Here is a 23,494-nt window from a genome sequence, read left to right on the forward strand (position 1 = left end):
CATGCCGACAAATGTATAACAGAGACACAATTACGGCGATGGCTTGACAACAGTATGGTGTCAATGGGACGACTACGAGCGTATGACTACAATGGCATTACAACTGTATGGCGACGATGGCGTGAGGACGTGATCACGACGACAGTATGACAACGAATGCATGTCGACGATTTTATGACAGAGGCACAATTACGACGATGGCTCGACAACAATGTGGTGACAATGGGACGACTACGAGCGTATGATTACAATGGCATTACAACTGTATGGCGACGATGGCGTGAGGATGTGATCACGACGACAGTATGACAACGAATGCATGCCGACGATTGTATGACAGAGACACATTACGACGATGGCTTGAGAACAGTATGGTGACAATGGGACGACTACGAGCGTATGACTACAATGGCATTTCAACTGTATGGCGACGATGGCGTGAGGACGTGATCACGACGACAGTATGACAACGAATGCATGTCGACGATTTTATGATAGAGGCACAATTACGACGATGGCCTGACAACAATATGGTGACAATGGGACGACTACGAGCGTATGATTACAATGGCATTACAACTGTATGGCGACGATGGCGTGAGGACCACGGCATAATGAGAATCGGATGACGAAGATGGAGTGATGACAATGGAACAACCACGAGGTCATCACTTGGACGGTATGAAAACGAATACATAACGACTGGACGACGAAGATAGCGTGACGAAGATGGCATGACAAGAGCCGGATGATGAAGCTTGAATGACGACGAATTAACGAAAACGATGGCCTCACAACCACGAGCACACAGATAGTGGCCCAAGCTATTAACTTATTTCACTGGGTCGGCGTGAAAGGCGTGACGATGACGGCATAAAGGAAATCAGAAGATAAAGCTGAAATGATGCCAACAACGGCCTCACAACGACGGTATGACAACACATTCATGACTACCGTATGAATGCGACGGCGTGACGTAGAGGGAATGACGAGATTCGGATGACGAAGTTAGAATGACGATGATGCAATGACCACGGCGGCATTTGAACCACGATCACATAACTATAGTGTGCCAAGCTATTATACAACTTGGTTCACTGGGTCGGCGTGAAAAGCGTCGCGACGATGGTATGACGAAAGTCAGCTGATGAAGCAGAAATGACGATAATGAAATGTAGTCAAACTGTCGATTATAAATATTGACACCCTTACAGAATTTAGGCTCAGTGGGGCTTGACGGCCTATGAGAAAGCAGGGGCAAGCAGGTCGCAAAACATCAGGGGTACACTCCGCTAGTTATACGTTCGCGCCGCACCTCGCTCTTTTGCAAAAAGGTACCAGTGGCTACTGGCGCCCACCTACACCCCACTCTTTTCCGTCTTCGTCATACTGGAAAACTATGGTCAACGTAGTTTTCAGATTATGACGACCACGTGTTCTTTGGGGTGAGTTGTGTGCTCAGATGAGAGATAGACGACCCGACGTTCTAATACCGGTTGCGAAATGAGTGACAGTGCACTGCCAGGCAACAAGGGGAAGTGCATTGGCCGGGTGGGGAGTCGCGGCGAAGGAAGGATTTCACGAGCGGCGAGACGACGCAGAATTGTAACCAAATGAAGACGTGTTAGATTCATCGTGGTGTCAAGGGCACCAAACAGAGCACACAGGATAAGTCAACAGACAATGGCGCTAGACAAGTATTTGCCAGACAGCACGGAGTTAGACATTTGCATTGCGATGGCGTTAACGAGATGCCACACCTGCTAGAATAGTAGAAGGCTCACAGAAAAAAAAATATTCCGTAGACTATCTTGAGTTCACCAATCCATTCTTCGTATAGCAGCCACTTGTGCAAGCAGTCAAATAAATTTCGGTGAAGCTGGTTGCATTCGTGAAGAGAAGACTTAAAGCAGAGTCGTTATACAATTTAGTTCTTGCACAAAAATACGAAGACTTTTGGCAGCAATGAATAATGGCAGCAACGAATTATAGGCCTTACCTGTGGTCATTTTGATGCAAGAACAAAATAATGCACATTTTGCACGCTTTCTCAGAGCAACGAAATAATTCACTAAGGTAGCAGCAGAAAAATTCTCTGTCATATGCGTTCACAGATTATGTTCCGTGCTAAGGCGTAGTGCAACGTCTCTACTGGTTTCTATTTAGTTTCACTCTTTGTTCAAGTGAATGGAATAAGGGACCGTGGTTTCTCGCATAAATTAGTCCAACGTAATTGAACTCAGCCTCTCAAGTATTCTTAGATAAATACTTGAAATCAACACGGGCGACGCTAAATCTTGCAATGTCGGGGAAGGAGACATGAAAACTAAAACAGAACACCGGAAAAAAGTTATCTGCCAATGCATTTTTAAATAAGTTTTGACGTATTAAATGGCGCCGCCTACGCGTGTTCACTGCCTTATATTTGTTCTTTCTGGAACCTGTTACATCTCAATAGGATGATGAGCATTCCTTAGACATTTTCCACGAGGCAGTCCTTTCATCAGCGCGCGTCCATACAACGCTGGGGCCCAACACAGACTGTGACGCGCAAACAAAGAAGATCTCTTGGAGGTGACAACTACCGCGAAGATCACTCTACCTGAACCTGACCCTGACAAGCTGAACTAATTGATGAAAGGGGCCAACGTCGAAGGCTACCGTGGGAACAGTGTCGACCTCGGATTCACAGATCGCTACGCGCTTGCGCCATTTGCGGGGGTGAGCGTGCGAAATAGGAGGCGGAACGGTGCGACATCGTGGGAGTGATATTGCGACCGATTCGACGATTGTGATTGGCCGAGATATAGTCATATTCCCTAGTTTAGTCGCCTAGGGAAGGCGACGGTTTTAAAAGCGGTGACCTTTGGTGCGTGGGCTGACGAGTCCTGATGTGAACTCAGTCATTTAATGCGTTCCTTCCCGTGTGTGTGTAGTGATTTTAGAGATAACGGAAGAGATAAGTGCAGTGCCGTAACTGTCTCTCACAGGAGGACACCTCAACAGCGCTGCACGGGGAAAGGGGTGTGGGGAGAAAAAGATGAGAGAGGAAAGGAGGAGGCGGCAAAAAAAGAAAAGAACATAAGCGAATGCGGGGCTCAGAGCCGCGCTCTTAGTTGTGTCTAACTGCAAAAGTCAAGTAGTGCCGCAAGCGCACTCTTGACGATAGACGAGTGGGCAACAGGAAAAAGCAGCGCGTTGGTCGTGTCGCAAGGCAGTCCCAAACGCCGATACGAAGAACACAAGTCCGTGCGCTCCACACTGAAATCAGGACAGTGAAGTATGAGGTGCCCGAGCGTCTCCACATCGGCACAGTTGCTGCACACGGGGCTGCCCTTTCCCTGCAGCCTATGTAGTCTGGTGGCCGTCATGTAGCAGCCGACACGCAGGCGAAGGAAGAACGAACGGTCCTTGCAGGGGAGTCCGGCACGGGGGAGGAAGCGAGGGGGCGTACCTGCCGCAACGCGCGGGTCCAGGTGCTGCGCGCGGAGCGTGCGCAGGATCGTCGTCTTGGCTACGTCGAAGGGGGTGACGGAGATGGCGATGGGGAAGCGATCGGAGTGAGCGTCCTTAGCGAGGGCGTCGGCCGCCTCGTTTCCCAGTAAGCCGATGTGCGCCGGGACCCACTGCAAGGCCAAATCGCAGCCCCGGCCGACGAGATGGCGGAGTTCTGAACCGACCCGCTGCACAAGCGGAAGACCGACATAGTCCTTAGCAAGCATGCACAGTGCCGCACGCGAGTCAGATAAGATCGCAGCGGAAACGACACCGCTCTGCTGTAGAAGTAGGTCAGCTGCAAGGTCGATCACAGCGAGCTCGGCCACCGTCGAAGACGAAGCAAACCGAAGGCGGCACTGTCGCGTAGCGGAAATGTCCGGCGCCGTGCACGCAGCAGCACCGGAGCCATCACTCGACACAGAGCCGCCAGTGTGAAAGAGCAGCCGGTGCCCTAGGCGCTCGTAGAGAAGTGCAGTCGCCTCCTGCTGCATGGCACATACGATGCGTTCCTTCCCGGAGTGGGCTTCTGTATCTGGAGCCAGTGTAATAATGTAAACTAAATCCCTTTTCCTTCATTCCTACTACCAGACGCACTCATTAACGTGGCTGGAGGATTCCTGCCCTAAACGCCACTTCGACCTGCAACACACAACGCCAGCTCGCTGTGTGCCATCTTGGCAGAAAAAGAAAGAAGTGCGTTGTCAACACTGTAGATGCACTGCGTTGAACACCCAAAATGTTTAAAAAAAATAAACAGCAGGAATTACCTCGCATTACGAAAATCCGATACTTGAACTGCTGATCAGAGAAAAGAAATAGAAATTATTTGTTCTATGTGAGAATGTGTCGCACATGCGTGTTACGCTTGCGCATCGTCTGACTACATTATAATGGAGCTAGAGCAGCTTCTAGCGGCGCTGTAACATGGAATCCTGAAGATGCCAATAGACCAACGTATGTAAATTTACATTCAGGCCAATTTAATTTGGTAGAATTGTAGCCTTGTATGTTGGAATAGCTCTTCAAGATTCAAGAGTGAGACGAAATGGCTAGTGGTGTGTACGAGTGTAGTCACCTATGCATTCGCTCTATGTATTGCTGGACAGCTATTTGGCTAATGCAGCACTGGCTTTCATATGCACAATAACGCACGAGCATAATGAATAGACGATCTAATTTTCTTTCTTTATTAACTGCGCCTTTGTCAGCAAAAACTTCAGTGAGAAACTTGATACCAGTCAAATCGATGTCTAGCGAAGAATCTCTGAGCAGCTGGCATCTTCACAATAACCGAGAACTGCACCACGCTTCGTTCAGGCTCAGAGGGTAACGGCCGAACCGGGCCGAGCCCGGTACTGGCCAGGTTTAAGACCACTGGGCGGTACTCGGTCGGGCCTGCGCATCGCACTTTCGGGCTCGGGACTGGCCCGGGCCAGAAAAAAATTGCTTGTGCAGTGCTCTAACTCCAGCAGGGTAAGCTTGCAAGGTAATTGGAAAGCCTATGAACTGGTGCGCATTATTTCTGCACACAAACTTGGTACAGGAAGAAAAGAAAATGTGGGACAGAATTACAAAGCAATTTGTACACTGAATATTGCGAATAATTTCCACGGAAATCCGCCAAGTGGAGGAAGATTCAGCCTTTTCTTTTCATCAATTTGTACAATATAGAGCGATTTGCGGGAGCGGTTCTTAAGAAGTGGCTTTAGGCAATCGCGTGAATGAACGTAACGTTGCTGAAGGCTGCAGGCCAATGACAAACAGTTCTTAAGAATTATAGGCCTTGTGAATCCGGACCCATATCAAATCACTTGTGTTACGGGAGAAGGACATCGCATTAGATCTTCGCGTCATTGCTCCTGATAACTAGGAAACCTCCTCCTTTCTTTTTTTCCGTAAGAACCAGTGCAGCAGGCATTTATCACGTGCACACCGTCGTACAAAGGAAAGCGACCTACCGAGGACAACGAGGATGAAGTCCTTCTCGGCCACTCCGGCGTCATTGGATGCCTGGCAGACGTAATGGCCCGCGTCTTCGGCGCTCGCATTTGGCAGCTTGAAGAAAGAACCTTCATCGGGAAGCTGCAGGAGGCAAACGTTAATCATCTCTCCTACACGGAGCGGCGTGTGTTACACTAGATTATTCCTGTCATCCGTAACGGCGGCGGCTTTTCAGAAGCTTCAATAATACCGATGGGGAAAGCAGCGTTTCTGTAATGTTGTATATCGACTGCACTAGCATGCAGTGAACGTCTTAAACCCAGAAGAATTGTGCTTCAAAAAGAGGGAGAAATGGAACCGACAGCTTCTTGCCCAGCGTCGGTTGAACAACATGGTTTAAAGAAAGCAATAAAAAACAAGCGTTTCCCCCACCTTCACTACCTACCCTGGCTTGAGGCCTCTCCAATTTGCGATATGCGCAATAGCAGCGCACACATGAAAGATGACCACACAGTCGCTGTCAAAACGCTGGAGTGAGTGAGCGCACCATCAGCAGCGAGCGAATTGACCTTCGTGCTGTCGCCCGCATCAAAGCGAACTAAGCGAAAACAGAGTGCGCGGCGGACTCTGTACATGTCGCAGATGGCTTGTATACAGCGACCCGGGTGGGCGCGCGATTCACTTTCATGTTCACGTTTGTTTACTTTATTGGCACTGAAAAAGCCAACTTCTAACAGTGTAGTGAAGCCAACTTTCTCTAGAATTAAGTTATTATGGGTGTAGAGCAAATAAACATATTATTCTGGGTCTATTTCGGGCATTTATTTAATGCGGCGATTCAATCAAACACTTTGAAAAATGGCATTCTGAAACGATTTTTCAAAAATAACTCTGGAGGCAAAGGCTTAAAGGTATGTGAACTCAAATCAAATACGTCTAGCTGCAACACAGAACATTACTTGCCTTGCCTCGTCGACAACCTCAGGCATTACAACAATATATTTTACGGCTTGGCACCTACTTACCCATAAAACTGGACAAAATGCATGAGTCTTTGGTATAACACAGCCCTCATAATGCACAACTAAAGGAATGAAAATTAACTGGTAACCTAACGGAACCAAGGTGAAACTTCCCTAATTCACGAGCAGGTAGCTTCACGCTCAGGTGGCTCGTGTGAAAGCATGCTGTGTCATGAATCAGTGGTGCCTCGGGGAAATGCGCGCAGCAGTACAACTATACCTTCTTTCATGTTTTTCCTCATGCCACATCAACCGTTTAATAACGTATAAATAAGTAATAAAAATCTGAGAGTTAGAATAGCTCCGCACAAGGCACTGTTGGTAATAAAATCACCTCCAACGCTTCTCGAATGGGTGCCGCAGTGCTACAGTTGACCTGCTTTGGAGGGGGGGGAGGCGATCCCCTCCTTTAAAACAATGGAGGGGGCGGGGCGGGCTCTGTTGGACCCCCCCCCCCCCCCCGACTTCAAGCACTGATTGCGACTCCCATGACCGATTGAGTAAGTTACCCAACTGAAAGATTGTCATAGTTGCGGAATCACGCACATTATTACGCGAAAACGCAGTGATGGAGTAGTATCTTAGTTATAGTCGGGAGACATGGTGAGCCTGGCACTCGCCTTGTTTTCGTACAGCGACCAAGAGACGACTGGTTCGGGGATTCCGCGAGGAAAACACTCCAGCGTCACGCTGCCGCTTTCCACGACGAAGACCTCCTCCGCGTCTGGCTCCTCAAAATAAGGCGGCACTGAAAATCGGAAGTATCGATTGAGGTCATAAGCTCATGTGACGCTATCCCGGAACATTTCTTTGCATCACTCCGACTCCCGTAACAGTCTTAGCGACAATTAGCCATTACACAGTCAGAACCGGCAATAATGGATGTCCCCGCCAAGAAGCGGGAACAATTTCGGCCATCGCAGCGCGCGAAACAAACTGGGAGGCTACAGCGAGCACAAAGCCGCGTCCTCGAAGGCGACGAGCCGTTTGGATGACTTTTTTCACAGAACGTCACCGACGTTCTGTTTACCGGTAGCCAGCGCGTTGCAGCGCCTTGGCTGCCCGCTGCTGGGCGACGTAAGCTGAACGCCGGCTTGAGTGTCGTGGCTTTGCGCTCGTGTAGCATAACCCCCCCCCCGTCACGGTTTTTCGTCGTGCTACAATTATGGGGGTAATCGCATTTTTGCAGATCCAAAAGTTGATATGGCTTATATAGAGAGCTCGATTCAATTTACCGATTACGATGTCCCCGCTGAAATTAGAAGCGCGAACGTTAATCCATGGATGTTTGCTAATCAGCCACTAATTATCACATATCACCCGTCGCCCCATGGTCGCTACCACTGACGGCCTGTCCTCAAATGAACCATCCTGTATTTCAGAACTGCTAGATTTAAATATTACTCAAAGTCTTCGCAGAAACACAAGCGTCATATGCGACAAAGCCTCGCTCACCCAGGACGTCCAGGAAAGTGGTGAAGCTGGCTTCACCCGCCGCGTTGGTGGCCGTGCACGTGTAGTAGCCGGCATCCTCGGGCTGAACGTGGCTCACCCGGAGTTCGTCTGCCGTGGGCAGAGCCAGGTTTGCGGGAAGCCGGTCCGGCGCCAGCGAGCGGCCATCCAGGCGCCAGTTGGTGGACACTGCCGACCGCAGCTGCCCGTCCTTGGTGAGGAACGGACAGCGGACGACCACGTCGTCGCCCTGCCTCGCCATCAGCACGTCGGTGGTGCCCGTCTTGGCGCCGAAGTCCGGTGGCTCTGGGCGCAGAACGAAGAAATCAGCAACGCGCCTAACGTTCCTGACTGTCCGGAGAAGGACACCTTGACTGAGAAAGACGCCTTGACCAGAAGCCCATTTTCGCGCCGTACAGTACACCTGGAATTACTATGTACGTGCAGAGAAATTTAAGAACACTGCTTTTCCCGCGTGAACGCAAATGTTCCGCCACCAGCAGTGTATGAGGTCGTAACGTATCTTTGCCGAGGGCGTCACATGAAAAGAAAAACAGAACCATTGCTCAACAATACCTAAAGACAGCGTTGTTCATTGCGATGGCGCCAGGCGCATTGGCGAACACTGTGTCAGCTGTTTTGTGATGAAGTCACTTTCATGTATTTTCGTTTTCTTTCTTCAGAATCACTGAAAGCCAACTGATCGAATAAAGAGAGAGCCACAAAGGCTTCGCGTGCGACAGAAAGAAATGGAACTGGTAGAGCAATATTGTTTCAGGTACCTCGCAGCGCACCTTACGGCTTTTCAATGAAGATTTTATTTCATGGATTTGCTCAATAATGAATAATTGAACTGTTCCACTTCGGATATCCAATGTCGCAGTAGACCACTAGTAATACAGCACATCACACAGCTAATGCCACAACGCGTAGAACTTACCTTACCTTTGGGAATGATGCGGGCATTAGTCTGAGAAACAATGGAATGCGAATGTTACGTAGTTAACGCGTATAAATGTTTGACGCAGAGTGACCGACGGGCCCCCTGCGTTGTGTGCGAGCCTGTCGATCCTCGCGCGTCATATGTGTGGATGCTCCTGCGCTATACAAGCACATGTCAGCGCTTCTGCGATGGAAGCGCGTGCGGCTGCACCTTAGCTAACAGAGTTGCTCTCCCGCGGCGCTGTCCGATTTCGTCGTATTGTCAAATTCTGCAAGTACGTCGTTTTTGAGTCGATCAGAACGGCCGTAGAATTGATTAACGAACGTCTAGCATACTATAATTAAATTAAAAGTGTCAATGAGACAATTGTAGAGCAACATGAAAAACTCCCGATACAGCTTTCTGTTGCTCAATGCGGGCTACATAGAAGTGTTTTTCTGAGCGTGAAAGCAGCCCGTGAATGCAAGCAAAATATTCGCGCGACTGGCCGCTTGAGGCACTGTGCGCTTATTCGCGGGCGTCTTTCACGCTTACAGAAAAACCTCTATGTAGCACGTATTGAGCAACAGAAAGCTGTATCGGGAGTTTTTCATGTTGCTCTACAATTTTCTCATTGACACTTTTATACGAATTATAATATTGGAGACGTTCATTAAAAATTCAGACTAATTATGCAATTAGGCGGAATGCAAGAACACTCTAAGTATCTCCAAGCGACGGCAAGCAATATTACCTTGGTTCTGTCCAGCTATGTCGCATTTACATATCTTTAAAACGTGGCGCATGATAGTTGGGACAACCTGTATACGGGCATACATTCTGAGGCCGAACTAAACGACATGTGGCAGGAACGAGACGTCAAGCTGCATGTAATAGAAGAAATAATGGGTGAAACCTTATGGATAATACGTACATACAGCAGGCCGAACACGTCTCTGGCTGCTCACTTTGTTTCACACATAAAGACGCCCATAATTTTGTAACGCTAAATACTCATGAGAGATCCGCCAAGACCAGAACTAGATCCAAGACAGTAAATAAATTTGTTATACATGTGTGCATGCCCATGCTTACCAATAACAGACAGAACATATTGAAGCTCGTCGCTGCCTTCAGGATTAGACGCTTCACATTCGTAGACACCAGCGTCGGAAGCCGTGGCAACTTGTACAAGCAAAGTTTGTCCACCTTGAACGATAAGGAAATGTTCGCCAAGCCCGATTAGACACACAAGCTGACAGTACCACCTGGAATTACGCTTCAAAGAATGTACAACATGGTATATAGCCACCACGCTTTGCTTCACATTTATTCAGCTAGATGAAATCATCGGTGTAAACCAGCTTTGAAATACTACAAATAGCTGTAATTTGATCGGACTTAAGTAATGGGATAAGATGCATACCACTGCAGATAAACCAAGGTGTAGCAGTGTCGGTGCAAGCCGACCAGCTCTCTCGTTATTAAGGCCACCAAACTCTGCTTTACTGATGGACGTCGAGTATCTACGAGCAGGCAGCGTTCCGTGAACATGAACACATGGCAAAGTTTAATGGCCCCGTGGTAGCCACATTTGACAGGACCTAGTGCCTAGGCAGGAAGACTGTGAATGACATTGATTTTAATTCGCGTATATTATGGTATTTCGAAAAACAGAGATGTCGGGGCCTTTAAAGTGAGTGTGCAATTATACACTAGTCTCGGGCTACGCGCATTTGTTGAGGCTGCTCGTCCGGGAGGTTCACTACTCAATGGCTATCGCTATGCTCTCCGATCAGAAGAGTAGCAGCCGAACGATGAATTCGAAACTATGGACCGCAGAATTTTGGCCCTTGTCAGAGCTCGAAACAGGCTTTTTGGCGATCACTCCTATGCCGCTTTGTTATGACGAAGAAAGTTAGTCTGACACAGCCTTGTCACAAATATGCCCTTACACAAAAGTACCAGAGACGAGCCTCCACTTTTTAGGTGTGAGAACACATAAAGGTGCAGCTGAGCTTCCCTGTTGCTATGATGACCCACGGCGTCTCATCTTGAAACATACCAGTGAAATTTAGACACGCACACGTGAACCATAAGAAGGCGTCGAGAATAATAATCAGAAGGCGGGTTCAGTGTAGGGTTAAAAAATAATGTCATTCGATGCAACTGACCACTTCTTGTACCGATTAGTTCTCTGTACCAAAGTACAAATGGACAAAGTCATGGTAACTAAGAGCAAAAGTTTTCAGGTTAGGTTTAACTAGTGCTTGACAAAAAAGACATAAGCTGTGGGCAGTCTAGACGAGAGACGCGACAGGAAGGTGCTTTCATGGTGGTCTTGTGAATGTGGCCTACGAACGTGTCGTTAGCATAAATCGAAATCTGAACATACAAAAAAGCTGTTCATTATATAGCCTCTTACGCGTAATTACACAAGAGTGCGACACTTCATCGCTATATGCATCCGGTTCCTAAGCACAGCGTAGGTCTAAAGTGCGTTTTGTAGCATACATCAAGCCAGTGTTACAAATGTGGGCGAACCTTGAAGCGCAATGAGGCAAACCAGTCGTCTTAGAATTATTCGCTTTTGAATTTGTTCTAATAGCGCGTCACAAAAGCGTACACGAAGGCGCATGTTTCGAATTTGTCAATAGCCTCGATCAAGGCCATTCGGCATCAAGACACGGTTGGGTCCCTTGGGTGGCAGCCACAGTCGATTGTCTTACCTGAGAGGAAGGTAAAGCGCGAATCTTGGAGGTCGTTGGCGAAGAGCGGTGCGCCGTCTTTCATCCAGCGAAGCGAGGGCTCCGGGGAACCGGTGACTCGGCACTCGAGCTTCGCACTCTCTCCTAGGGCGACGCTCAGTTCGCGCCCTTTTTCGCTGGGCTTCGTTATGGATGCTGGCACTGCAACGAGGCCGAAACTGAATGAAGGAATGAATGAACGAATGAATCGATGCATATGTGTATGCGGTAGCTTCCAGGCAGAACACACCTAAACACGAGCTAGCTCGTGAACTTGCTAGCAAAACCATCAGCAATCGACAGCAGACGATGACAGAATATCACAGGAAGTGTACTCCACTGGGCTCACATTTCGTTGGCACGATTAAATGCACCGAGCGGCAAGCCTACTTGAAGCTACATTGATTACGGAAATTAAATTTTTATACCGTCAACTCCAACGTTGCTTACTCCTATGGACTGCGTTGGTATTGCACGCCGTGACGTGTTTATTCCCATCAATTTTCCAGGCGAAGGAAGATCTGTACTTTCCCTGCCTGGCAAGAATGTTGCTTTCATATTTAAAATGCCAGAAACGCTACTCCCCGATGTCACAATCATCTGGAATGGCCCTAAAGTGTAAACATAGGGAACAAATGAGCGTCCAGCTCTTTGCATTAACAGAAATGCAAAATACGTTCTGTGTAATTTCCTTATCGCGTATAACATAACGTGGGTCACTGACCGGACACGTCAACGAGGAAACGCTTCTGCGCAACTCCCGCCGAACTGGTGGCGACACAGGTGTAATTGCCGGCATCCGAGGCTCGCACCCGCTTAAATTCGAGCGTGGCGCGTGGTCCATGACCGTGGACCCTGACCAAGGGGTCCGCGGCGGTGGGGACACCGGAAGACGGGGCCGTCGAGAAAAGCTGCTGCGACGCGACACCCTCGCGGACCCAAGCGACCACGGGCTCAGGATCTCCCGTGGCAACGCAGGACAACTCCAGCGACGCTCCCAGTTGGGTGCTCGATGACTCGGTCTCAGCCGAGTCTCCTTCAATCTCGGGGGGACCTGCAGAGAGCGAGGCTGTCACTGCGAAATAATACACGGTAGTGGAGCAAACGACAGTACTTAATCAAGCTTCACGTTCCAGTGCTTTCAGGGACACCGAAGTGCAGTGCTCCCAGCTAGTTTTGACCACGCCGGATTGCTTAACGCACACCTAAATAAAAGCACACGAGCGGAAAGGAGAATGCGACAGTGAACGTGCGTACACACTTGGAGCTTCGTGTCTGGCGAGTGTATAGGCGGAATCTACAACTGCGACAAAATGCCAGCATGCTCGTACGGCAATTGTTCGCCCTCGGCATCTATTAAGTTATTTGCACGGGTATTTCAAGAAAGGTTCCACAATGCAGTGCCTCTCGAGCAGAGACAGCATCTCCTTCTCTCTAGACTGTTGCGCGTGAGTACAAGGCGAACTTCTTATCGCTTCTGCAGTCATGTTGAGCAGGGCCTGACCCGGGTTCACAGGAGTCCAGAAGGTATTATGGCGGTGCCCAGGGAGCCCTCGTTAGAAAGGTCTATATATATCTTGGCACGACATCGGGGAAAAGTGCCGTTTGACAAAAACAAGTGGCAAGACAAGTGCCGTTTTCCGGCGGTGGCAGGGCGTGCGGGTGGGCCTCGAGCCTCAGCTCTCGTGCAGGATTGCGCGAATATTACAAAAGGGCCCTCTCACTGTGGACGTGCACCTCGAACTCTGCGGTGACGTTTCCGGCAACGTTCTCGGCTGCACACGCGTAGCGGCCAGCCTCGTGCCTCGAGACCCGGGTCACGTACAGTGTCTGGCCGTCCTGCAGCAGGCTCACGCGGCCCGGCTTCTCCGTCACTTCCTGCCAGATATGTGCGAAGAAAAAATAGCGGTGCTTTTGAGCGAGACCAAAAGCTTCGTGAGCACGCTGCTGCACATTGAAATAATACTAAACACAGGAGGGAAATACATAGAAATAGTAGTAGTAGTAGAAAACTTTATTATTTGATGAGGAAGTCCCAGAGGGTGGCGCCCTAAGTCCAGAGCCCCATTTGTTGCTGCTATCCGGCTGGCCCCGTGAATCAGGTATCGCTTGTCGTCCATGGCTATGCTGGAAAGAGCGGCTTCCCACTGGGATCGGGAGGCATTGGATATTGAAGGAAGGCCGGATGGTTTGGAGCATCCCACGTAGAATGGTAGAGGTCTGGGTGCCCTCCACAGAAAGGACATTTGTCGGGATACTGGGTATAGGGTGAAAAGCGTGGCGGAGAGGAAGGCTGGGGAACGTATTAGTCTGTAGCTGGCGCCAAGCGGCTGCATCTGCACGGTTTAGTTTCACGTGTGGTGGAGGGAACATTATACGGGATAGTCCGTAGTGTTGTAGTATATGCGTGTATGTAAAAGGTATCTTTTACACCTTGTCTGGGTTGGAGTGGCCTTCCACTGGCGCCCGGAGGGTGAGGTCTTGGACTGTCGCATGAACGCGCTCATTGCCAGGGAGAGACGCATGGCCAGGTGACCAACCTAGGTGAACTAGTGGGATAGTTGGTTCTTGTGCAGCAATGTATGAGCCATCGGGGAAATACGGCCTTGTGCGTAGTTTCGGCATGCTTGCTGTGAATTTGTAAGAATATATATTATCAACTCTGGGGGTTGAGCGCTGATGGTGAGAGCTATGGCACATTCTTCCGCTTCCATGGAAGCAGTTGTCGGTACGTATTGTGGCTGATAGTACTGTTTCGCCCCTCCAGTCGGCCACCGCTACCACTTTAGCTGCAATGCATTTTCAATCCTTCTCTCTCTCACCTATCGCATGCCCTTGCCCCTCCCCCAGTACAGAGTAGCCAACCGGAGATAATCTCTGGTTAACCTCCCTGTCTTTCCGTTCTCTCTCTCTCTCTCTCTCGGGGTAGCACGTGGCGTCTGTATAGAAGATGTCGCGGTCGTCGCCGTGTGCTCGGTGCAGTGTCATTGCACGTGCAGCGCGCCTGCCTTTATGGTGTTCGCGGTGCATATTCCAAGGTACGGGGGCCACTGTAATGTTTTCGTTGATGTTTTGTGCGATAGACAGGGACTCGCGGGGGGCAAACTCTGATGTTGGGTATCGTAATTGTCTGAGTCGATGCACGTTTTCGGTCAATATACATTTCAGTCGTGCGAAAGGCGTGTCAACCAAAGTCGACGCGAAATAAAACAAGGTCGACGTACAGGGTATACGCATTTATATGTATACTTAAATTGGAAGCATTTAAGAAGAAGCACTGTTGCATTATTCGAATATTATTACTTGCGTTACTGTCTTCGTACCGTTATCAGAACGTACATATTTTTCTTTCCGCATCCTAAATTTGTTTTACTCACGTCGAGTTTTCTCATTTGCTTTTCTTTACGTGCCTATACGTCGAATTGCCTTCTTTCGGGCCTAATTTGGTTGAAACACCGTTCTTTTCTTCACCAAGAGGCTTGGTGGGCCGATCCGGAAGATAGTGCTGTCTTTGGTGCAATGCGGTTAATTTTCGACAATATTGACGCTAGTTACGCCCATACCATTAAACTTCACCTACTCTGCTACTAATTATAGCTTTCGTCTCTTTCAGACATACATTGTGATAACTTTTGCGAATCGCTTCGACATTACAAAGTAATTGAATTGCCTGCTTTGTTAAGAGGTTAAGATAGCCCTATCTAACCTATCTATCTAGCCCTAGCTATCTAACCCACATGAAGTCATCAAGGACGACCTTGTCTTCAAAAACAATAGACACAGAGAATACTGCAAGAACGCTTGAATTAGCGCAACAGGACACCTTATTCCGCACTGGAAGGGTTGTGGACCGTTATTTCAATATTGTAAAAATCTGAATAACTTTGCTGCAGCCAACCGTGATGACAACGCTCCCGCAGCTTTGTGTATATTCCCTCTCTAGATGTGTGTGTGTGTGTGCGTGTGCGCGTGTGTGTGTGTGTCTGTGTGTGAGTGAGTGAGTGAGTGAGTGAGTGAGTGAGCGAGTGAGTGAGTGAGTGAGTGAGTGAGTGAGTGAGTGAGTGAGTGAGTGAGTGAGTGAGTGAGTGAGTGAGTGAGTGAGTGAGTGTGTGTGTGTGTGTGTGTGTGCGTGTGCGTGTGCGTGTGTGCAAGTTGGCAACAAGGATTGAAGGTACTGAAACGCAGGCACACTAACACGTACACAAGCAGAACGAAAAGCACAACGGTAAAAACGGCGTTTCCGACGTCGTTTCGGTTCTATTCGTGTCGGTATTTGCGCGTTTTTATTTCAGTACCATGTATATATAGGTATGTATGCATATCTTCTAATACACTTTTGTTGAAATAGCACTACAATTGTCTTTTATCACTCCGTCTTTCCGTCGCCGTACATATTTGTGCACTGGTAGGCTATGAAAATAAAACCAATGACAGAGAAGCAAGAATTGCCACTGAGCAACAATAAAGGCCAGTCAATTACAATGCAATGACAGAGAATGCGCCAAGTTAAGGTATGAAACAGTTTGCAAAATTGGGTACATTGTCAATGGATGCAGTCGCTGAACAGAAAATTTGTTTTTGTCTGTGCTCTCGCTTTGTGTTCACACTCAAAAACCGATCATTAGTGCAGTGTGCAATAACTTGTCCAACAGCGTTTACCCCAAGGAAGAAAACGGTTGGCTGTCTAGAGGTCACGTGTTTTGAAATTTGTGCCGGGAAGCGGAACTTTTGCAAAATGCAATTTTGCCATTTGATCAAGATGACGAAACGCGACGTGCAGCTGCCATCGTTATCGACTAATACTTTTGTTTGTCCATGGCAGCTATATGGCAACTTTAGCGCTTTAAAAAGAGAGTGGCCAGTAGGGTGCAGAAGCCATGCAGTGCATATGCAATTTTGCGAATATGTGGTGGCGGTCCAAGATAGCCACCATGTCAGCTTACTGAATGGGTGAAGGAATATCCCGGAATGGTCGTGAATATATGTACATATGTGAATCACTTTCTGATTATCTTGAAAGGCGCTATGGGCGTGAACTTATCCCAGATGATTAATAATATTGGGTGCATTTTTAAGGATGAAAGCGAGGGACTAAAATACATGTGTGAACTGCCAGCCAACCTAAAGCTTCAATTTCTAGGCATTAGGATCCGTTTCATGACCACGGTTGCTGGGATTACCGCCGAACACGGTTGCTGGGATTACCGCCGAAGGTCAAAGTCTTCATGCATTCGTTGTCATAAAGACTTGTGGCGATCGGCTCCGCGACAGCCACAAGAGTCATGCGGCCCCCATTTAGCTGCCTCCAGGACGTTCATTAATAAAACGAAGGCAGCCTCACCCTTCCCCTTTTACAATAATACGCCTCCCTTTCCACCGCAGCGCCCTCGGCGCGTTCTTATGTGGAATAAACGTGGTTTCATTCATTCAAGGTCAAAGAAGGCCCCATTACATTTTGGCAAGGCTCATTCAAAGTTAGTGAAGCGGGGTATGATAACAAATTGCCTTAACTCAGCCCTGGCTGTCTTCTCTCTCTCTCTCTCTGTCTATATATATATATATATATATATATATATATATATATATATATATATATATATATATATATATACATATATATATATATATATATATATATATATATATATATATATATATATATATATATATAAAGCCCGACGCGGAGGATGCCTGCCAAGCGGAGCTTAGCGAGCCGTCGCGCAGCGCGGGTGGGAGGGAGGTTAGGTACATGCCGCCTTAGGGGCCGCAGACCAATAAACAATGACACATACTTTTATTTACTGTGTTAATTACATGTTCATTTATTGTAAAATATTCATGGGCGCTTACACAGAAGTTCATGACTGCGCGAAGCACACTGAGAGTGGGCCCAGATGGCACGTGCTGTAAAGATCGCCTGCCTTTGCAGCTTGCCCGATTTGCAGTGCAATTAGAAAGGCACAAATATCTGCCTGTGAACGTTATCTTTGTCATCTACAGATCTGGTTTTAGATTCCACGTTATGAACCATAATAGCCTAGTATTGCCAATATTTTCTGAAGCACGTCGCTGAAGTGACACAAAAAAGTTACTAAAATTGTTGCTATAGCTATGAAGTAGACATTTTAGCACGTAGGTGTCCTGAAACGCTCTCATATAAGCTAACGTGAAATAGATCATTTACCTAGCCGTGTCATGTTGGGCTAATGCAGCTGAAGGCAGCTGCAACTGTTGCGCAGCTGAAGGGAAACGGTGAATTTACCAGCAGAGTATAGACGGCTTTAGCTTTAGCAAAGTACTTACTATAGAGCGGGCGAACATTCCACGTTACGAATACGAATAATTGGTGCGTAATATTTTATTTTTCTTCAAAAATGAACTATTCGGTATTCTCGAATATCAAAACCAACCTGATATTTTGCAGCAACCGACTGTTAAAGTCGGGTTACTGTTTTCCACCTACTGAACAGGGTATCGTAAATTACAATTATCTGAAGTAAAACAGCGACGAAGTTTCTGACGCAATGCAGAAACAAGATTGGTAACGCAAGCTCTATTTTCGGTTTTGCGGTGGAAGTGAGGCGTTCGTTAACACCCATCGGGTTAGATCATGTACACATACATAAATAGTCAAGAATGCAAGGACGTAGGAACTGCCGTCGTCGCCGTAGCACAATGAGTAGTGCAACGCGCGCGTAATTCGGAGGATGTCGGTTCGGCGGTCACAGCCAGCAATTTGTTTTTTTTTCCTCCATTTCGCTTTAGTTCCTCCTTTTTACACTTCAATTGAACACTATAAATAATTTCCCCTATGCTTTCCTTTTCTTCATTGTTTGCTGGTTTCATATGGTTCTGGCTAACAAACATGTGCGAGCGTTCTTACAAAACCGGGCCCCTTAGTTCGCCTTCTCTTCGTCCAAAACATGACGACAGGCTATTCTTGCTTCTGACCTGCCAATTAATCTTTCTTGCAGTCTAGCCGCGTAGCAGTTCAATCTGTTACGTTACAACCAGCGATGCTTTGCTTGTAACAGGCATTTTGTTGTGTCTAGGACAGACACATACTCTTCCTTTTCCATAACTTCTGATATTTTGTTTTCAAAACAATTTATTTTGAGTTTTTGGAAAGTAGGTCACACAGCAGCCTGTCATTCTTGGAAAGGTTGTTTGCCACCATGCTCTGTAGGCCGCTATTCATGCAGTTCTTTTCATGACGGTTGTAGTGATCTTGTGTTTGGGACGATCCTAATTGTGCGTGAGAGTTGACTATCTGTTCAGTACGAGGATGCTCCTAATTATATATATATATATATATATATATATATATATATATATATATATATATATATATATATATATACATTCCTGCTGTAAATACGTGCGTCTACGCTTTTCTAGTTGATATTCGATTCAGTATGAGCTACTTATGATTCGTATTATATGCGTAGTCGAAAAAAGTCGATATTCGATCTCCTACCTTTAATATTCACATAACGGATTGTGACAGCTTAACTTTTTTATTAGCGTCAGATTGGAAGGCTACAAATACAGCTCGATTCAAAAGAACACAAGCAACGTAGTTTTTCTGGCGTGAAAATGCGCTTAGTCTGCATATTATCCCGAAATTGTCTGTACTTCTCCACGTTTGTGGTAGCAAAACTAAGTTCCGCGGAACGCGCTTGGCCGCGTGTTGTCAACGCGGCGATGACAATTATGCGAGCTTTCTACAGGTCAGAGACAACATTTTTGCCTTTGATCTATTTGAAAGCCGCCGTGAAGTACGGACTGCTCCGAAAAGTCGTAAGAAACGGAAGCGATTTATTAAGACGCGCGTGAGCGAGCTGAGCTGTTCCGATATTTACGCCTTTTTCACGCAGTCTACATGCCTTATTCAGCGGCTGAGTTCTAAATCTGAACAGAAAATTTATTCCATTTGGTTTTCGTAAATTAGCTCTCTGACATGCTTGCGCACGTGCACCAATCGAGCGGATTTACTGACACCGCTGAACCTGCAGCGTTTCAACGCATTCAAATAGGCTTTGTAAATAATAAAGAAACTTCAATTTGATGAGCACTATGATGGCTATGATGACCACTGTGCTGTGAAGCACAATAACAACAATGTGAAGGACACTAGTCTGAAGACAACCATTGCTTCATCATGGTCTCGCAGCCTATGCGCCGTACAGCGAGTTTCGGCTGCTTACGTGTACCTTTTGAATACTAAATTGCATTCTAGAAGGCCATTTTTCAAACAACCTTTTTAACTTATAAGTCGTTACAGTATGGCTAATTGTTCATTCAAGTCAATAAAAGTGTCTCTCGTTGCTAAATAGAAAACTTTGCTGTAAACAGACAAAACACTCACTAAATCTAGCTACAAGATTGCTAAAATAGCAACGCTGATTAAGGACCGGTAGATTATAAATAGCAAGTCTGATTTTGTGTCTTCAAAGATGGTTAGGTTAAACGGCCCGAACAAGCACGGGCTGGTAGATTAAACCTATTTTGGACGGCCTAGCGACATCGTTTTCAGCAATTCAGGCTTGTAAGGCACGTCCCGCAGGCGTCTCACACCTAGAAGTACGGTAACCCTTAACTGCTTAGTGCGGCCAGCCGAGCCTCATCTGCTACAGCACGTGGCGGCGACGCCCAAAAAACAATTCTAGCTGCCCAAGCAGCGGATAGGTAATAAAGAAATCGTACTTATGTGAGCGCAATTGTGTGAGAAAACTTGCCATAAGCTCTTGTTTTGTTGTATTTCTCAGTGTGCAGCCGACAGTGCTCGCTTTCATAAGTGTGTGTGTGTGTAGAGTGGATGTTGGGGGGGGGGGGGGGGGGACGCAAATGGCCTACTTTTCCCTTTCACTTCTGACTGTGGGGGGTAGGGGCACGCCTCCCCCAGAACTGGTAGATGCGCCTTTGACATGCATAGTGTCACGCACGCACAGGTAAATTATAAACGCATCTCACTCGATGACCACGAGCACTCGCTGTCATAACGCTGGCGCGATGAAGAGCGCTGGCAGTGAGAATCGAACGCATCGTGTTGCCTTAATTTCACCGTGAGAACACCTTTCACGGCCAAATAAATGAAAGTAGTCTTGAAAGTACTGGGAACCTCAATTTCACTATTGGCAGACCAAGTAGCCCGACTTATTGCCTAGATCAAGACTCGAAAGACTACAGATTTGCAGAGGTGGGGAAATTTGCCCGCTGGAACCGAGCAGACCCTGTGTGCTATATACATACCGATTATGAGGGCGCTTAAGAACCAATGTGGCCAAGGCTCCCGGTGTAACTAGTGGAGAACCCAGACCCACATTATGAGGGCTTCAAGTGGCGTTCTTTAGACTCAAGTGATCACGGTTGGAACTCCAGGTGCCGTATTCCCGGCTTTCAAAGAGGGGGGAGGGGGGGGGGAATGACCTACTCCCCCTGCCGCCGCCAGTTCCGGTAGAGGGGGGGGGGGGAAGTGACGCGCCTGCCCCTCCGGTAGATAGGCCTATGTTTAGATATAGGTCAGCGCTCGTCTACTGTTCCGTTTTTTTTTGTGTTTTTTGTTGTGTTTTTTGTCGTTGTATTCCTCGCGCTTCATCCCCCAACTAAATTTCAGGACGGTTTCCCGAAGGGGCAGACGGTACTTGCATGACAAACTGAAATGTCCAGGTGGCTAATTAAAAAGATTCACTAAATGTTATTTCATTTTTAAATTTGTTGCACATATTGCAATTGCAAAACTGAAGCCGAGCAATAGGGAAGTCATGCCTGCTTAGCAGAAATCCTAACAGTGGCATGACTCCCAAGATATCTTTCCTGAAAATGAGCTAGAAATACAGACGAATTCTAGTTTAGTTTCCCTGAAGCCTTGCTCTAGCAGTTGAATGTGTTCTCAACTGGTACGCCAATAAAATTTTTAGTAAATTTTGAGGAAGATCTCGAATGTGATACTCAATTTACAATTCTTGTTAAGACAGCAGGTGTCGCTACTGCTGGGCTTCAATTTCGTAATTGCAACATGTGCCATAAATTGAATGCAAATTGAATTCCTCGAGTGGCCAGTCGCGCGGCAATTTTTTGTGTATTCGCGGGCTTCTTTCACGATCGGAAAAACACCTTTATGTAGCCCGTATTGAGCAACCGAACGTTGTATCAGGAGTTTTTCATGTTGCTCTACAATTTTCTCATTGACACTTTTCATCGAATTATATTATTTGAAAAGTTGATTAGCTAATTAAGACTAAGACTAAATATGTAATTAGGCAGAACGCAGAAAAATAATCGGAGTATCTTCAAGCTACCGCAGACATCACCTTGGTTCCGTCCAGCTACGTGGTACTTGCATACTTTTGAATCTTGATGCATGATAGTTGCGACGCACTGTATATAAAACAGGTGGTATATTTTTTTACTGGTATTATATAGGACGATACTTAAAAATTATTTTCAAGCAGCTTTCGGAAATCTAATTACCCACCCTCGCCCATATTGGCGTAGCCAGGTGTGGAAGGGATTAGGGAGTCGAAACTGCTCCGAAATTTTCTGACGACCCTCCCCCCCATCCCCTTTCCCACAGAAGGGAAAGTTTCGGGAGGTGGGCTCCGAAAGAGTGACATGGATGAAAGGGAAAGCTTGAATGTGAAAGCAAGGCGAGGAATAGAGGCGGTGCGAGAGGGGGGGGGGCAGTCATGGGACAGATCCCCTCTCTCTTATGCACAGAACATTGCGGCCTCACTCATGGCGCACCTCTGACTTGTCCATTGTCATCCCGGACGAGGCATCAGCTTGCAGGTTCAGACTTGACTCGCCTCCTATTTCGAGCGTAGGGAGACCTGCCGGAGCGCCTCTCGGCTCGTCGCCTTTCGATATTGCGGCTATATCGACGCTAAAAGCTTAGTGACGACACGCTAAGAAGTTTTGCAATTCAAACAACTTGTTGACAACTTTCTGGAAAGCGCGAAAGCTTGCCACTAACAGCACGTTCGCCGTGCACCCTCCAGCGCAATCCCACATACCAGCATGGCGCCCCACAATAGACGGCGCTGCGATCGCAAAATGGCGGCGCCCTCAGTAAAACGGTCTCTCTCTCTCTCTCTCTCTCTCTCTCTCTCTCTCTCTATATATATATATATATATATATATATATATATATATGTATATATATATATATATATATATATATCCTTTTTTCACTTTGACGGTCCTAATGGTAACGCAGTAAAAACAATGAAAGTGGACGATGATGACCCACTGACCTGGTTGTCCTTGTACCAGATGATACGAGGGGTTGGGCGCCCGAACACGAAGCACTCCATCTGAACGTCGCTTCCCTGGGACAGACGCCAGACGCGCTGCTTCTTGTCGGTCACCAGGCGCGGCGGCACTGCGTTGGTACGAGACGCAGTACGTGTTAGATGCTTGCGATGGGGTCTGAGCTGACATGCTCTCTTTCCCTCATATAGGTGAAAGGAAGAGAGGATCGTGGTCCAGAAGAGTGAAGGGGTTCTGAAATTCTGCTTTGCGTCCCCTTGAATATCCATGTGCCGTTTTACTGTGGGGCATACATCCTTGAGCGTACTAACAGGGTTGCATGCATTGCCACAAGAAATGTAGGCCTGAATCCGAAGAAGTGTGGTCGAGTGGGCTTGTCAGGTCGAGGTCTGGTCATTGGGTCGAGGTCTGGTCACCAACCGAGCGTCGAGACAAGTGCCGTAAGTTGACACGCCCAACCCGCTTGGCAAGATTCATCTAAATATGGTTTGGTTCGCATGAGCCAGCACAACAACCGGCTAGACCCACGAGTTCATGCAGACGAAGCTACAGAAAACTCGTTTTTTTTTTTGGCGACGTCTGACTATCAGACCTTGTGTTCTCGTAGCTTTCTTCCTTTACATTCAAACATACAAATCATT

At 47.3% G+C, this 23,494-nt stretch overlaps 2 protein-coding genes across 2 annotated transcripts in view; both read right to left on the minus strand.

The window, feature by feature from the left end:
- The window catches only part of LOC126516739 (hemicentin-1-like), a 47,418-nt gene extending 41,814 nt beyond the window's left edge, over positions 1-5,604 (minus strand). Inside the window, exon 1 of the mRNA XM_072289343.1 lies at positions 5,457-5,604. Coding sequence (XP_072145444.1) covers positions 5,457-5,604 — 148 coding nt within the window. The remainder of the gene's footprint in view (positions 1-5,456) is intronic.
- A 1,438-nt stretch (positions 5,605-7,042) lies between these two features.
- On the minus strand, positions 7,043-13,069 carry LOC126516565 (hemicentin-1-like). Its single transcript, XM_072289345.1, has 6 exons — positions 13,048-13,069; positions 12,307-12,636; positions 11,565-11,744; positions 9,931-10,044; positions 7,917-8,219; positions 7,043-7,209 (listed from the first exon to the last, which is right to left on the minus strand). The coding sequence occupies exons 1-6, from the start codon at positions 13,067-13,069 to the stop codon at positions 7,043-7,045; spliced, it is 1,116 nt and encodes a 371-aa protein (XP_072145446.1).
- Between the last annotated feature and the right edge of the window lie 10,425 nt (positions 13,070-23,494).

Source organism: Dermacentor andersoni, chromosome 1, assembly GCF_023375885.2.
Source record: "Dermacentor andersoni chromosome 1, qqDerAnde1_hic_scaffold, whole genome shotgun sequence".
In the NCBI taxonomy this organism is placed as follows: Eukaryota; Metazoa; Arthropoda; class Arachnida; order Ixodida; family Ixodidae; genus Dermacentor; species Dermacentor andersoni.